Genomic DNA, 17849 nt, shown 5'->3' on the forward strand with positions numbered 1-17849 from the left:
TACAGCTCCATGAGCCTTCAATCTCCCGACAATGGATGGTATATGCATACCGGGGCGACCTCTCACATGACTCGTGACTCGGGTAATTTCTCTAAACTGTTTAATTTGAGCATTCCTCAATATATTTTTATTGGTGATGGCAAACGTATTCCTGTTTATGGTTATGGCACTACCACTACTCCATCTCCCACTACTAAAATTCGGCTAAATTGCGATCGTTTTTTTACGACCGTCCGAAAAACGGTCGCAAAATTCATATTTTGCGACCGTTTTTTATGCGGTCGCAATATTACGACTGCTTTGACAACGGTCGCAAATTTGCGACCGTTTTACGACCGTTTTTAGCCTTTTAGACGGTCGCTAGGATGTTTGAACAATTAAAAATAATTCCAAATTAAAATAAATCGTTTGCGACCGTCAAAGACGGTCGTAAAATGTCATAATCTGCGATCGTCAAAGAGACGGTCGTAAATGTCAAAATCTGCGACCGTCTCTGACGGTCGTAAACGTCATAATCCGCGACTGTCAAAGAGACGGTCGTAAATGTCAAAATCTGCGACCGTCTCTAACGGTCGTAAACGTCATAATCTGCGACCGTCAAAGAGACAGTCGTAAATGTCAAAATCTGCGACCGTCTCTGAGACAATCATAAATGTCAAAGAGACGGTCGTAAAAGATCCTTTTTTTTAATTAAAAAAATACGGTATAAAAGCATACCTTATTCACAAACCCTAATCTACTTCAAACTCCCACACGCCGCTCACCCCTCCTCTTTCTTTTCTCTCTCCTGCTCTTTCTTTCTTACTTCTCTTTCTCACGCTCCTCTATCTCTTTCTTCTCTTTCTCCATTTTTGTTCACTCTCATGCCCCTCCATCTTCATTCTCTTTTTCTTCTTCATTTTTTTCAGAGTTGTAGTTTTGGTGTACGTATTTTCTTTGACAAACAAATTATGGTATTCAGATTTCTTCAACAAACGAGTTATGGTTTTTCATGGTCAAATTCGACCTTAAAAATTTCAGATCTGGAGTTTTCTTGGTCGAATTTGACCATATAAACCTAAAGAGGAAGATATATTATGAAAGGTATGTTTATTTTTCTGAAAATTTTGTTTATTTTCGAATTTTTTGGTTGAAATTCGTTTTTCGTTCGAATTTCCATGTTTGTTTGATTTTGTTATCGATTTTTAATTGCATTTCTGTTCGAATTCCTTTGATTTTTGTTTTATTTCGAGTTTTTCATAATTTTGTTCGAATTTGTTCTATATTTGTTCGAATTTCATAGATTTTTTGTTTGATTTTTTTGTCGAATTTTTTGTTCGAATTGTGGGTTTAATTGTTGTGGGTTTAATTTTTTTTTTGGGTATAATTTTTGGGCGACTTTTTTACTTAATTTTTGTTCGTTTTTTGGTTTAATTTTTGTGCATTTTTGGGAGATTTTTTTTATTTAATTTTTGTTCGATTTTTTTTATATAATTTTTGTGCATTTTATTTGTTCGAATTTGTTCTTTGTTTGTTCGAATTTCATAGATTGTTTGATGATGTTTTATTTCATTTTTGTTTTGTTCAAAATTATGTAGGTGATTTTTTTTTCTTTTTCTGTTTTTCTGGGTTAAAGTTGGGTAGGTGGTGGTGGGTATTGGTGGTTGAAGGTGGGCGAAGGTGATGGTGGGTAGAGGGTGGCGGAGGCGGGTAGTGGTTGTTTAAGAAGGGTAGTGGTGGTGCGTGGTTTAGGTGGGTTCTGGTTTGGGTACGGTGGATCTGGGTTAAGGGTGGGTGGGTGGGTCTTTTTCTTTTTTTTTTTGTTTTTTTTAATACTTTTAGCGACGGCTTATGGTGGTCGCTAAATTCAATATTTGCGACCGTTTCATAGGGCGGTCGCAATTTTTAATATTTGCGACCGTTTTTTTAACGGTCGTTGAAAATAGGTAAAACGACCGTTAAAAATCTGCGACCGTCAAACGGTCGTAATATTATTTTTTTGCGACCATCATAATTACGACCGCCTTGTTGCGACCGTTGACGGTCGCAATTATGTATTGCGACCGTTTTCACTACTTTTTGCGACCGTTTGCGCCGGTCGCAATTTGGCCAATTTTTAGTAGTGTCCTAATCCACCTTTACACCTTAAGAATGTCCTCTATATTCCTAACTTTATTAAAAATTTAATATCTGTAGAAAATTCTCTTGTGACAATTTTGTTTCTGTCGAGTTTGACCTTCTCGGTTTTTTTGTGAAGGACCTTCATTCGGGGACAACTCTAGCTCGGTGCAATAGTGGGGGGGACCTCTATCCTTTTTCATCTTCCGCTCAACATGGCTCTAGTCATCTCTCTAGCTGCAATTTCTCCTTCTGTTTGGCATCATAGACTTGGACACCCCGGCGAACCAATTTTTGATCTTCTTTGAAACAAAAATTTAATTCGAGAAATGGTTCTCATTTTTGTTATTCTTGTCCTTTGGGAAAACATGTACGACTTCCTTTTAAGTCCTCTACTTCCGTCACTGTTGCTCCATTTGACATTATTCATATGGATTTATGGACATCTCCCATTCCTAGCTAATTGGGTAATAAATACTATCTTGTGTTACTTGATGATTTCTCTCATTTTCTTTGGGTGTTTCCTATTAAATATAAATCTCAAGTCTATGATATTTTAGTTAATTTTCGAGCATATGTTAAAACTCAATTTGAAAGGGATATAAAAACCTTTCAAAGTGATAATGGCCGTGAATTTGACAATTCCCCTTTTCACAAATTTTGTGCTACTAATGACATGGGTTTCTGCTTTTATTGCCCTAACACTTCATCTCAAAATGGCAAAGCCGAGAATCATACGCACAATAAATAACATGTCTCGCACTATGCTTTTCCATGCCTCTCTCCCTCCCTCATTTTGGGTCTACTTGATACATATAGTTGCATATATTCTCAATATCCTTCCGTCCACAACCATACAAAATCGAACTCCAACCGAAATTCTCTTTCGTAGGACACCAACCTATGATCATCTCTGCATTTTCGGTTGTTTATGCTACCCAAATTTAAGTGCCATGGCACCTCATAAGCTTGCACCTAAATCCACTCTGTGTGTCTTTTTGGGTTTTCCGTCAAATCATAGAGGTTATTTGTGTTACGACCTTTCTTCAAATAAAATAATTATTTCTCGTTATGTCATCTTTGTTGAGGACATCTTTCCTTTCTCTCTAATCTCAACAATTTAAGGAATATGATTATGATTTTTTGGAGAAAAATCACATGTCTGACTTCTATAATGTTGCCTTGCAACAACATCTTCACGCTGACCCTCTAGCCCAGCCCTCACAAAATCTAGTAAGCCCAATCCCCAACCCGCCTCAATCTCCTCCTCATTCCCCAATTGCTCAGCCTACTTCGCAGGTGGGCCGCGACCAGACCCAGCACACCACAGCCCAGTCGCGGACCCCCCCTGCCCACTTCTCCAACTACACCGTCCAGCCCAGTCTCCCCTACTTCAATCCAATTCGGATCTCTGCCATCCCCAACTCCGGTCCATACTCCTCAAAATGTCCAGCCTACTCAGTCTATGGTCACTCGTGCTTAACGTGGTATTTTCAAGCCAAACCCCAAATATCAAGCTAATATCATTGTTCATGCTATTTCTCCTTTACCCAAAAGTCCGAAATTAGCCATATTTGACCATAACTGGAATTTTTCCATGAATGAGGAATTTAATGCTCTCACTAAACAGCTTGGGATCTAGTCCCAAGACCAAAAGGGGTGAATATTATTCGTTGTATGTGGTTGTTTAAGCACAAGTACAAGGAAAATGGTGAATTGGAGAGATATAAGGCAAGACTTGTTGTCAATGGCAAGTCTCAACAAGTTGGTGTTGATTGTGATGAGAATTTTAGTCCGGTTGTTAAACCGCAACCATTCGTACTGTTTTGAGCATTGCTATGGGGAAGGATTGGCCAATACATCAATTGGATGTGAAAAACGCCTTTTTAATTGGCGACCTTCATGAGACGGTTTATATGCATCAATCCCCGGGTTTTGTACACCCCAAGGCTCCAACACATGTGTGTCAACTTCGTAAGTCCCTTTATGGTCTCAAACAGGCTCATAGAGCGTGGTATCAGCATTTTTCTAATTTACTTCTGCAGATTGGTTTCGTGTGTAGCAAGAGCGACAACTCTTTGTTCATTTTTCACTGAGGTACTACCATTGCTTATCTATTACTCTATGTTGATGATATTGTCTTGACAGCATCCACAGAGGCTCTAAAGTTCGAAATCATCACTTTGCTCAAATCCGAGTTTGCTATGACCGACCTGGGAAAATTAAGCTATTTTTTGGGGATCTTAGTCACTCGAACACCACAGAGTATGTTCCTTTCTCAAAGGAAATATGCAGAAGAAATAATTCAGAGAGCCAAGATGTCAAACTGCAAGCCTGTTGCCACGCCAGTGACACCAAGTCGAAGCTCAGTACTTTTGACGGCTCCAATGTTACTGACCCATCATTGTATCGGAGTTTGGCCGGGGCACTCCAATATCTCACTTTCACTAGACCCGACATTGCCTATGCTGTTCAACAAATCTGCTTGTTCATGCATGCTCCCAGAGATCCTAATTTTAATGCATTGAAGCGCATTATCAGGTATATCCAAGGCTCTATTGCTCTACACCTTCTAGATTGATTTCCTACACGGATGCCGATTGGGGCGGCTGTCCGGATACTCGCAGGTCTACATCTGGTTACTACGTATATTTGGGAGATAATCTTGTTTCTTGGTCCGCCAAACGACAGGCTACATTGTCGAAGTTTAGTGCAGAGGCAGAATATCGTGGCGTTGCTAATGTAGTTGCCGAAACTTGTTGGCTCCAGAATCTCCTTCTAGAGCTTCATTGTCCGTTGAGACGGGCAACCCTTGTCTATTGTGATAATGTCTCTGCCGTATACTTTTCTAGTAATCCCGTACAGCACCAACGCACCAAACACATCGAAATGGATATACATTTTGTCAAAGAGAAGGTGGCTATGGGACATATTCGGGTACTCCACATTCCGTCAACCTATCAATATGCAGGCATTTTTACTAAGGGTTTACCTCGACAACTATTCCTTGACTTCAGATCCAGTCTCAGCGTCCGGCCTCCTCCCGCTTCGATTGCGGGGGTGTGATAAAATATGAAATATTCTAGGATATTCTGTAAATAATATACTTTGTGTAAATATTTATATTTCTCTTAGAATTAGGGTTGTACACCTATATATATTAATCTAATGAGAATACTCCAACCCAAGGAGAATTACACAATTTTACAGATAACAATAGATCATCTTTATTTTGTTTAAAATAAGGATCACAATCACATAGGTTGACTTAACTTTGTTTATTTAAAAGACATGGTAATATATTTCGGAGTACTACAATGTAAAACATAATGTCTCAGAGATTGAGATACATTTTAGTTGAATATTATTGAACTTATACGATGAAATAAAGTACATAATTAATAAGGGAATTACATCTTAAAGTAATATAATTGACAATAGGAATAGTGGTAGCTTAATAGTACTAATTATACTTCAAAACAATTGAAGTAATAACTAACCATATTAATTAATTGTCTTAATTTCTTGATTAATAATAGGAGGAGAATTGGATATTGTTGTCGCAATTACCACGTCCACTAGGAAGGTAAGGGCATTGGATGAGTTTCTTCCCCGATTTATCGGAGCATAGAGTGACTTGCCAAATTTGCTTGTTACCTTGAGCATTTGTGTTACAAACAATCCATGGATGAAACCCGGTGGCTCGAGCAATGGCGGTCTTGATGGTCTTGAGAGGGTAAAATCGATTATCCGGTCGGATCCCATATCTCGCTAGGGCTTGTAAGATATTAACCTTCTTCTTAAGGTACAAGGCACCCTCAAAGTAGTCAATTTCACCTAGAATGTCTTTGGTGCATGTGCCATGCTTATTCCACAAATGTACCCAAAATTTCCTTCCGATTTGTGGGCATGTAAATGTTGGCCATGATTCTTGTAACCTCTTCTCCATGTACTTAATCTATACATTAATTAAGAGAAAGTTTGATTAGAATTTAAAATAAGAATTATAATTAATAAGTCAATCTACTAATCTAGGCTTCATTTTGACTTCAGCATTAACTTTTGTGTTCCTAAATTTTTTGTTATACTTTTTAATTTAACATGCAAGCTAAGTCAATATTATTATTAATCCGGTCAATGGTTTTATTATATATATATATATATATATATATATATATATATATATATATATATATATATATATATATATATATATATATATATAGATTTGCACAAAATGATCATTGGTTAAATATACGAAGTATAAGATTAATTGCATGCATTAGTTTTAGAAGATTTACTCGGCCAACGTCATAATTGTCATCGCCGCAATTGTAGGGGAAACTACCATCGTTGTAGTAAGGCCATAGCCCATAAATTGTAAAATCTGGTTTTGGCTTCCCGGTTGGTGGGTCGCAACATTTTGTTCCTCTTTGGTTACAGTATGATCCTAGCCACTGCATGAAATAACGATGTTCAATAGGGTGCACCAAATTGAAAAGAATAATACTCGCAATATTGTGTGTAAAGAATGTTTGTACCTCGTATATATTAAGCAGTGCATAAAGATAAAACCAACATAAAAAATATAATGTACCTGTTGCACAAAGTAGAAAGCACGTAAACCACCAGTTCGATAGCCAAGAGCACCCGTTGATAAACTTAACATTATAACAACCTTCAAAATCATCATGCTCCTATTTGCTGCCATTTTCTTAATTAGTCTTCTTATCTTAGCTTAAATTTTGTATGATGAGATGTTTAAGCTTAATTTGATGAAATATAATGAGGAGATATGCCCGTTATATATAGTATTTGGAAGTAGGGATGGAATACATATCCACCACCTTAGAAATTGTATTTAAAATTATGTTATATGATTGTTACATTAATTACATAATAACGTGTGTCTAACCTAGTGGCATCAAATTATATGGAGAATAATTATTAGGTTGAATTAGGGTACCGCGTCATTGTGATCCAATACAATTGCATGCATATACTTCATCTACTAATTTTAAAATGTTGATCAAATGATGAATGAGTATAATTTTAATTTAAGAAAATTTTAACATAAATTATTAACATGACGTAAACTCTTCATGCTAATTGTACGACTATAATCTCAACTACCCAAATACCCAATAGGCCAATACCAAGCTTAATTTTATTTATTAACATTGCGCACTATAATGAGACATACAATGAAATTTTGTGCGAAAATAATTATCAAGCATAATTAAAGACTATTGTAATTAATGGATGACCTTTAAGTGGCCACAATAAAATTGTGGCCATTATATTAAATTAAATCATAGCCATTCATTTTTATTGACTAATTTAAACCGTTGATATAGTTTACTTTGTTTTTAGTTTTTAAAAAAATTTGAACAAAATAAATTAAAATTTTATCACACGTTCTTAACAGTTTTCTTCAAACAAAAAAAAAAAAAAAAAATCCCTTTACTTCTCTTCAATCTTTCTTGTTTGTTTCCTTTGTTTTGGAATGGATACATATTGCAAAAAATTCAAGCTACTCTATTGGAATGTCTGATCTATTGCCATAACGTATTGCAAAAAATTCAAGCAACTTGATCTATTTGAATGTTTGATCTAATAGCATTGTGGTGATTTCGTTATCCCATTACAAGATTCGTAGCACAGACTCCGAAAAAATGAAATTAATTTATAAACTTGAAAAAATGAACTTGATAATCACCAATCTAATTAGCTGTAATTATTTGAAATCAATTTACGAACTTCCGACTATTTAACCTGAAATAAAGACATAAAAAGCTAAAGACATAATGGAGTAAACTAAAGGGTGGATTCAAGAAAAAAATACAGTGATCGAAGACAACAATAATGGTTGGATAGAAAATCATCATTATCAGTATACATAGATCACGAATAAAAATTGAAGAGAAGTAAAAGGGGGAAAATACAGAGTAAATAAAGAAGAAACAGAAATTGAAACTGAAGAAATTGAACGTGGTTTTTTTTTTTGTTCTTTTTTTGGTCAATTTTTTTAGTTTTAAAATAAAAATAAAAACATAGCATATCAACGGTTTATATTAGTTAATAAAAATGAATGGTTACGATTTGATTTAATACAATAGCCATAATTTTATTGTGGCTATTTGAAAACTGTCTTGTAATTAATAAACCTAACTTTTTACAGTTCATGCAATGTAGTCTTGAAATATTAGTTACGCAAATTAAATCTCTTAATATGAACTTCAAACGGATTATCCTATATTGATTTAATTATTGTTTAAATTTCTATAAATAGATAAGAGATACATAGCCGATGTAGGGGGTCAAATTGCATTTATCGATCTTACATATAACAAGTGTGTATCACAGACACGTAGATCATATAGGTATTAAATTACCTCTAAAAAAAAAAAGTATTGAATTAGTGGTTCAATAACTCTTCAATCGTGTATTTTATTAAACTTGAGCTATAAATAAAATCTATCTGAACGCAGAAACTTCTATGAGGTTAAAAACATAATGCACAACTCGATTGCTAAAAGCAGGTTTAATGTCAAACTTTTAAATAGATTAACTAGTTAAAGTTTTTAGAGAAGGTATATATGAGTATGAGATCACATTATGTACACATTATTAATCTTTTACAGGTTTTTTTTTTTTTTTTTTTTTTTTTTTTTGGATTTTTCTAAGTTATGCCTCCGTGTTTGTTGGGTTTCTAAGTTGTGTCCATGTTTTTAAAAAATTACAAGATGTGCATTCCAACGTAACGTGTTTATTTAACCGTACCCTACTACCCTCTACTGTTAACCCAACATTAGTAGTTGTGTTAACCGTTAACTACTCCACTTTGAAGAGAAATTATTTCACGCCCAAATTGAGTAGGAGTTATATAAGGAGATAAGCATTAAGCATTTTTGTCCACATTTTCTAATCTACGTTTTCTTCTTTCTTTTGAATCAATCATTGATATGTCTAGCTCTTCATGTACTTCATCTTTTTTCTCATCCATTTCTAATTACTTCCCATTTTTTCACAATTATTATTACTAATGTCGAGTTAATGTTAGAGGGTACGATAAATTAAACATCTTAAGTTAAAGAGCATATAATTTTGAAAAAACATGGACACACCTTAAAAACTCAACAACTTCAAGGGCATAACTTAGAAAAACTTTATTTTTTAAAATTTTTTTTATTTACTTAGAAGCAAGAAGGAAATCGCTATATATAAGATTAAAAGTTTAAAACCCATGAGTATCTTGGAAAATTGGAAAGTATGTACCGCACCATAAAGTGAAATTCAGCATGAAAACCGTTAATCATTAATCCGTTTGCTCGGTTGCTCTCCAATCTCCATGCATATTTACTTCTTTTTATTACATGCCACTTTTGAAGCATGCACTCAAGAATAATATAGATTTGATATAGAACGAACACAAAATTCTAGGAGATTGTATGATTTTCATGATACTGAATCAAATGGAGAAAATTAATGTTCAGATTTAAATTAAAGTTAATCATTAATAGTAAGAACACGATTATTGGCGACTTTTAGGAGTAAAAGTGAGGTAATATAGAAGTGAAATCAGTTAGACACAACCGTCATGATGTCTAAACTAGAACAAATTAATACAAGTTCGAGTGACATTTCACTCTTCATAGCTAACAAATTCTGATCAATCAATTAACTAGTTGATATCCACTAATCCACATGATATAGGCATAGTATTAAGAGATGATATACAAATTTTAGAGGATTGATAATAAAATACGGAGTACAATTAACTAGTTTACATCTACTAATCCACATGATTACAAAACAATGCAATGTTTAAAGAGGAAAATGATAACTTTTTTTTTTTTCTTGAAAGGATGGTGGGTATATAAGTTTTGAATCAGTAAACTTCTCGTTTTACAATTTTAAGCCTGATAAGACCTTACTTCAAATTTTTTTTTAATGATTAACCACTGAGCAATAGCTAATTTTATTTACCAAATTGATTCTTTCAACAACAAATTTCTTTTATTCATAGTTAAGATAGATGATATCCGAAGTTATGTTTAAAAATTAACCCTACGCGCAATTATCGACAATCAAGTATAACCGCTGGTGATAATGTATAATGGCCGGTTAATTTTTTTTTTTTTTTAATTTTTTAATTTTTATTTTTTTCGATGGCAAAAATTACCAATGAATGAAATTCCAATGTTCAATTACCGAAGACTTATGATAGGTCGTCGATAAAGATGTGTTTTCAAATCATGTTGTGTAACGTATCTATTACTTTACCAATTGATGCATAATAAACAAACGCAACTATTATTTCTTTAGCCAAACTTTTCACAAGGCCATGACAGCCCACGAGTGAGCCTACGGCCGTACAAGGTACGTACAACAAATACTTTCCGATAGAACATGGAGTTTTTGTAGGTAACAAACATGGGAACTTGCTTGAACTTGGAGGCCGTCGATCGGACATTGTGCATGCAAGCAATGACGGTTATTCACATGGTTTGACTTAAGGAAGAAATGCACATGTTATTGATACGTGATACTACATCTTATAACTTAAAACATACAACCACTATTTACGGTTATTCTCACATGTAACGGCATAGATACAGTTGACTTATAAATCAATTAATATGCATGTTATTCATAAGCTGAAAGGTGAGGTGCCTTAAGGTTATGTTCCCCTCCACTTGCTAGTTGCTACATTTTCATAACTTAATTATATAGTTCCCAATTACATACTTTAATTTTATAATCATTGATTGATGAAACATCATAGATTAATTAAACATAGATAATTTAGAAAAATTTTAGAGATCTAACCAACTAATTATACATATGGAGTAATAGATAATTTATACTTCGTATTATGAAAATTACGATACGTTATCTTCTATAATGATTAATAATGGAAAGAAGAAAAGATAAAATTTATAAAAATAAAACAAGTTCGTCAATTTCATGTGGAATTAGCCGTACACACCGTTAATCCACGATGATAGAGTTTTTGATGCGTTGAATGTACCGTTATTTGTTTTAGTTAGGTAGTGGGAATATTTAAAAATAAAATGAAATACAAGTATTTAAATAAGGTACAATTACAAGGCCGTACACAAAGGATCATGGGGAGTACAACTAGTACAGGTAAACGTGTACACAAGAGTCTTAAAATGCGAAGAAACTACTGTATTTGAGAGAATCTCAACTTCTTCTCTGTCTTTAACTTTTCTTTAAGGAAATTAGGGATGTCCGTTCGGTTTGGATTTAGTCCAAATCCGATCCAATCCGAAATATAATTCGGTTTTTAATTTTTCAATCCGATCCGATCCGAATTTCTCTCTTGATCCAATCCGAATTAAAATTCGGTTATTTGGATCCGATCCGAAATTCCGAATTATAATACATTATTTTTTAGCTCCTAATACAATTATAAAAATAAAGCTTTAATATAAATAAAAGTCTTTAAAATAATGGTTAAAATAAATAGTTCAACGTCAAGTCATTAATTAATTAATACAAAGTCTCCCTAATTTATTTTTTGTAGTAGTAAGAATTTGAGCTAAACTTCAAAAAATGAAGAAATCCATATTTATACAAGCTTAATTTTACAATTCGGTTTTCGGTTTGGATTGGATCCAATTAGGGTCAATCCGATCCAATCCGAAAATCCGAATTTCCAAAAAAATCTCAATCCGATCCGATTTAAAGTTCGGATATGATCCGAATTGATAATTCAGTTTGGATTGGATTGAATTTCGATTTTTATCCGAATTATGGACACCCCTAAAGGAAATTGAGAATAATTCGTTCATTAAAAAGTTAACTTGTAGAGTTGTATAATTTTGAAACTAAATGGAGTATTGAAGTACATAATGTGATATAAGATGGATGTATACGGTGCATCCACAAAAATGACAATTTAGTATGGATCTGACATGATTCAAGTTATTTGTTTTTATATTGAAAATATTGGACGTTAAAAAAAATAGTCAGACGAGTTGGAGTAAGATGTTATGGTCAAATTGATGAAGTCGGATTGTTAGAATCAATTTTTGGAATAGGATTAAATTATAATTCAACAATTATTTATATATAGGGTTGAAGTCGGATTATGCATAATTCAACCTAATGCCATATCTATTGTATATATAATCATATTGCAACCTAATGCCATATCTATTGTATATATAATCATATTGTGTTACGCTACTCGGGTAAGCCCCAACAATCTAGAGGCAATAGATGAGGTACTTTACTAATTAATGATAACCATAATTGTACCATGGTAGCTATGACAACAATCTTGAAAAAAAAAACTATCCGATCCTTGCTAACTTCTTAATTATCTACCGTTCTTTAAAAAAAAAATAGAATTAATAATAATAGTTGCACCATGGTCCATGGATACGATACAATAATTAGTACATGATTTTAGAATAACCGTCAAGTTATAATTGATTTTATTATTTGAAGTAGATTAATATGCTATTAGCATAGAGAGGATGTACAAAATCATATCGAATTTAGTACTTCCTCTTACCACAATCAATTCAACCCCTTTTTGGGTGGGGGGAGGGGGTTTTGAGCATCGATCCTTGGATCTCTTAAAATTGGAATAGAAGCTTTAACCACTTGAACTATCCCTCACCTCTCTTCAACTATGTTAATTTTAATTGAATATTTTTATTTTTATTTTTTATTTTTATTTTTTGTTTTTTAAAAAAGACAAGAATATCAAGGCCTAGAGCCGTCGATAAAACCCAATAATTCTTAAGAGTTGCACTTCTTCTCCCTGTGACCTGTGTAACCTAACCTACCCACCTCCTAAACCTTAAAGGCTTAGACGCATTAGCCCAATTCAACTCCTCATTTTTTAAATTTCTTTCTCCGAAAATGTACATAATTTAATTTATTTTTGATTTTTTAATTTTATGCATTGTAGGAATATGTAATTTGCTGTATTAATTAAAAATAAACTGTTAATAAGTCTGCGTTCATTTAAATTCATTCTTATTTCATTGCACAATTCCCATTTGAAACTTGTGTAATGCTTCATGTAGGTAGGTTTCAGGTTTCTGTTTTTTGCAAACAATTACGGATTTTTTAAAGTAATTAAGGACTGATTGACATTAATTAATGACCGTATATGCAGTCGGTGTATGTATTAGTGACGTCTTCAAAGTAGCCACTATAACTTATACAACCGTCGTTAATTTGTACGGATGGCATGTCCGTCAGTAAAAATCATACGAGTATTTACCAATGTGTGGATTACTGTCTTTATTGGTTTTTTCAAGCTTTAACTCTTGCAATATACGAAGTATATATTTGGCTTTTGCTATTTACAACTACAAGTATATTTTAATAGAATAGTCTCAATAATTACTAAATATAAAATAAGGCCAGGCGTCCCAAATTATAATCAGAGATCCATACAATAGTCAATTAAAAATGGGATTTTATGTATCTGTAAATCATGCTCAGCTCAAAAGATTCATTTATAGGCTATGCAATTAAGTTGTAAAGTATAGGCCACTACTACCACCACCATCATAAATACCTGAATGATAAAACAAGAAAACTGAACCTCATAAAAAAGGAATAACGAGTCGCAGATCAAGCCGATTTACTGGCACGGGTTATTTATGACATGCCCTATTTTTTATTTTTTAGCTGATATTAAATAAAGGCAACCCGCTTTGTGTGTGGCTGACCACCTATAAGAAGAACAAAGCAACCCCTATAACACTGACCGATCCGAGTAACCCTGTTATACTGACCAAGTAACCCCTATAACACTAATGAAGAAGCCCCTATGTGACCGCTTGCATTGTAAATTAATAAAGTAACCCATATAACAATGATAGAGTAACCTCTATAGCAATGATGAAGTAATCACTGTCAAATTGTCTAAGTAACCCTAGTAACATCAACAAAGTAACCTCTATAATGACTAGTCACACCGTGTGGCCAGGTACATATAAGAATTTGTGAATAAACTACCCCTTGATTTAATTTCAGGATGAGAATAGTTCGGTCCAGCAACAATTAAGTAAGGAGTAACTACTTCACATTATAAAGTGAAACATTATTTTTCCTCTTTTCTCCAATCTGGGACAGTTAGAAGTGGATTTACAATTGATTTCAACAAACAATGTTAATATGCTTTTGAGTTTTGATTTGACAAAAAAGTTCATTGGTGCAAATTTTAGATGAGTAAAGATAGTTGTACGTTGTATGTATGATTTTAATATACCATGTTGATCGATAAAAATTAACAATACTATTAACTTGTCTAGCTACTTAAACCATAATCCATACTTCGTATTCTGGTTGTGCAGAATTCTTTGAACTAGATAAATTTTTTGTTCCTTAAAGATCTTTTAAACTACTTCCATTTCATGTGATCCATCACATGAAAAGTCCCATGCACTTTGTTTTATTTACTCCGTAATTTGTATGACGTTTGAGAAAAATGTTAATGTAAGATCTTGTTATATATGTTGCAAATACATATGTAATATATCAAAATTTCTTAATAATAACCATTATAAAAGTGCAAACAAGTAAGAAGACCTTTAATAGCTAACATAGAGAGTATATATATATCGAACTTGAATTAAAATCATAATATTTCAAATATATATGAAATCACATAATGAATCGAGTGGATTGAATATTCAATATACACAATACCGCATCGATTTGTTTGGATACAATGAAGAGAAAAAAAAAAGTAAAATATTTTGTTTGTTGCTTAACAAAAAGGTGCAACAAATTAAAAACACATACGTAGTACTAATAATTGATACAACATTTTAAATACACAAGCAATTGAGCTTTAAAAATAGCTAATTAAGCTTGCATTAATTAATTAGTACCCTTAATTAGTAGAAGGAAGGGAACATAATTTTGGAGGCACAATTACCACGTCCTCTAGGAATGTAAGGGCAATTAACGAGCTTCCTCCCAGTTTTATCAGCACACAATGTGACTTGCCAAATCTGGCTTTTCCCTTGAGCATTATGGTTACATACAACCCAAGGGTGAAACCCGGTTGATCGAGTGATCGCCTTTTTTATGGACTTAAGGGAGTAAAATCGGTTGTTTGGCTTAATCCCAGCTCGGGCCAGGGCCTTGAAGACGTTAGCCCTGTTCTTGAGGTTTAAAGCGGCTTGGAAGTAGGGGATTTCGCCTAGGGAGGATTTCGAGCAGGTTCCGTGCTTGTTCCATTCGTGCACCCAAAACTTCCTTCCTATTTGTGGGCATGTGAATGATGGCCATTCCTTTCGTAACCTGGTCTCCAAGAACTTAATCTGCATACCAAAATATATGTACTTTATTCGCATGTTTTAAGGAATCAAAGAACAGAGCATTATAGAAAAATGATGTCGACAAAATTTGATCTATATCACCCAAAGATTTGAATTGAACCAACTTATATTAGATAATCAACATTTAGAAAACTAAATGATTGTATACGGCTCACTTTAAATCGCAATAATAATAATAATAATAATAATAATAATAATAATTATTATTATTATTAATAATAATAATAATTATTATTAATAATAATAATAATAATTATTATTATTATTATTATTTTAAAAGTAATATGGGACGACAGACCCATTCCAATTCAAGAATATGGTATGTAGTTAAAAGAAATTATCAAAGTTACTATAAGAACATACCCGACCAACGTCGTAGTTGTCATCGCCGCAGTTGTAGGGGAAACTACCGTCCCTATAGTAAGGCCAAAACCCATAGATGGTAAAATCTGGACTAGGCTTCCCTGTAGGTGGGTAACAACATTTCGTCCCTCTTTGGTTACAGTACGATCCTAGCCACTGCACGAAATCATGTTCGTAAGCAAACGTGTATATTAGGAATTCATAGCTATATATATACATTGATCAATAACAAAACAAGAGATTTACAAAAATATATGAACACGAATACATATACGAAACAAAGTATACATGTACCTGCTGGACCAAATAGAAGGCACGTAAACCACTATTGGAATTGGCAAAAGAGACTGTTGCAAAACTTAGAATAAGGACGAATTTCGTCAAAATTGAGCTTTCCCATTTTCCCATTATTCTCTCTTTTATTTTTAAGTTCTCTCTAAAAGAAGTGTAGTGTAGATGTTATAAAAATTGGTAGATATGGTCCTATTATATAGAATTCTTGGCTTCATTAAATATTAGTTAAATTACTTTGTTTGGCAGTTATTATTTTTATGATTTGTTGACATTGATAATTAAGGTTATGCTTTCTTGATTGAGAAGTTATGGCGTACAACAAGGTACCACGTGAAATCAAACAACTTGCATTTCTACAACACTTAATTTCAAGGATTTATAGAATATGAAATGATGATAATAATAATAATAATAAAATTACTTATAAATTTAGGTAGATAGCTAGCTAGAAAATTAGAGATGATTTTGGACGTAATTAGCAAAGGTTCATGTCAATGTCCTCTTAATAATGGGTAGGTGATGAGTCAATTATTTATAATAATGGAGAGAATATTTACAAATCTATGCATATAATTAAAATACAATAATTTATGCCGTACATATATGCTTATGCTAATTCATTTGTTGACTAATGCATACATTGTCAATGAATTGCATTCTGGTTATTATAATTGTTCAATATTAGGATACCATATAATTCACTTGAGAAGTTAAATGACTTATAAGTTAATTGATACAAGTGGTTTAACATAAGTTTCATTTATAGTTCGACCACATATATATCCTATTTTCACAAATAGATTAGACATTAGTTCATAAATTACTAAATAAGTAATTAAGTAGTGTTATCAAAGCTAGCTTTTCATGTGAACATACAATGATACAAGTCATATACAAGTGAACGAAATGTAGTCATGTAGGGGATTTTGAAATCAAGATAAACACACTTTCACATTGCTTGTTTTGGTCTAGAAATAAAGTCTAGTATAGAATGGTCTAATGTGTAAGATTTTTACTCCCTCCATTTTGGAATAATTGACATACAAACGGTCTTTTACATGAAACTAAGAAAATAATACGAAATAGGTGAGAATTATAAAATTAGTTGTTTAGTGTAATTAAAGGAATGGTAATAGATTTAGCTAGGCCTAATCTAATTCTCTTCCCCTTAAAAATAATTTCAATTTAGTAAAAATTATGTTCGATTAAGTAGAAATAAGTTTAGTTTAGCTAGTAAAAATAATATTTAATCAGTAAAAGATTCTTAATTTTGAAGAACAAGTAAAATAAAAAATTCATAAAAATAATCAATTATATAAAAGTTTAATAAAAATAAGGTGGAGAGAACAGAGCCTTTAGTTTATATTATTCCAAAAAAAAAAAAAAACATGTGAGTGAAAAAAGTTGGTGCATGGGACATGGGAATTACAGATTTACAGTATACGAAGTATAATAATTGTTGGCCCTTGTCATGATTTATTTACGGTGGTGAGTCGATTAATATAAAACGACCAAAAAAAAGAAAGTGTGTCAATTATTCGAAAGTATAATGCATCTTACTCCCTTCGTTTTTTCAAATGTTACATATTTTGACCAACACATAATTTTAGACTTTTGGTAAATTAGTTAATTGACTTTTAGGTAAGTGCCTAAGTGGAGTAGTTCATTTCAATCCTCTCCTCTCCATCAACATCACTAGATGAAGCCCGTGCTGCGATGCACGGTTTGTTTGAATTTAAAACAAAAATAATT

General features: G+C 32.9%; 2 protein-coding genes across 2 annotated transcripts; both read right to left on the reverse strand.

Annotated features, from left to right (window-relative positions):
• Nucleotides 1-5626: 5626 nt before the first annotated feature.
• LOC145581508 (ribonuclease 3-like) lies at nucleotides 5627-6814 on the reverse strand. The gene is made up of 3 exons (XM_081638518.1): nucleotides 6695-6814; nucleotides 6399-6554; nucleotides 5627-6055 (listed from the first exon to the last, which is right to left on the reverse strand). The coding sequence occupies exons 1-3, from the start codon at nucleotides 6806-6808 to the stop codon at nucleotides 5627-5629; spliced, it is 699 nt and encodes a 232-aa protein (XP_081494644.1). The 5' UTR covers nucleotides 6809-6814.
• Nucleotides 6815-14792: 7978 nt separating this feature from the next.
• LOC145581509 (ribonuclease 1-like) lies at nucleotides 14793-16277 on the reverse strand. Its single transcript, XM_081638519.1, has 3 exons — nucleotides 16098-16277; nucleotides 15804-15959; nucleotides 14793-15422 (listed from the first exon to the last, which is right to left on the reverse strand). Exons 1-3 carry the CDS (start codon nucleotides 16209-16211, stop codon nucleotides 14994-14996), a joined length of 699 nt encoding a protein of 232 aa, XP_081494645.1. The 5' UTR covers nucleotides 16212-16277; the 3' UTR covers nucleotides 14793-14993.
• Nucleotides 16278-17849: the final 1572 nt, after the last annotated feature.

The sequence above is a fragment of the Chenopodium album genome, chromosome 15, assembly GCF_948465745.1.
Source record: "Chenopodium album chromosome 15, dcCheAlbu1.1, whole genome shotgun sequence".
Taxonomy (NCBI): domain Eukaryota; kingdom Viridiplantae; phylum Streptophyta; class Magnoliopsida; order Caryophyllales; family Amaranthaceae; genus Chenopodium; species Chenopodium album.

What these genes read in the sequence shown, in the direction of transcription:
- LOC145581509 (XM_081638519.1), bottom strand. Translation starts at nt 16,211, where the DNA reads ATGGGAAAATGGGAAAGCTCAATTTTGACGAAATTCGTCCTTATTCTA. An exon ending in CCTTCTATTTGGTCCAGCAG is followed by an intron (nt 15,960 to 16,097) that starts GTACATGTATAC and finishes GATTTCGTGCAG; the next exon opens with TGGCTAGGATCGTACTGTAA. An exon ending in ACAACTACGACGTTGGTCGG is followed by an intron (nt 15,423 to 15,803) that starts GTATGTTCTTAT and finishes TTTGGTATGCAG; the next exon opens with ATTAAGTTCTTGGAGACCAG.
- LOC145581508 (XM_081638518.1), bottom strand. Translation starts at nt 6,808, where the DNA reads ATGGCAGCAAATAGGAGCATGATGATTTTGAAGGTTGTTATAATGTTA. An exon ending in CTTTCTACTTTGTGCAACAG is followed by an intron (nt 6,555 to 6,694) that starts GTACATTATATT and finishes TATTTCATGCAG; the next exon opens with TGGCTAGGATCATACTGTAA. An exon ending in ACAATTATGACGTTGGCCGA is followed by an intron (nt 6,056 to 6,398) that starts GTAAATCTTCTA and finishes ATTAATGTATAG; the next exon opens with ATTAAGTACATGGAGAAGAG.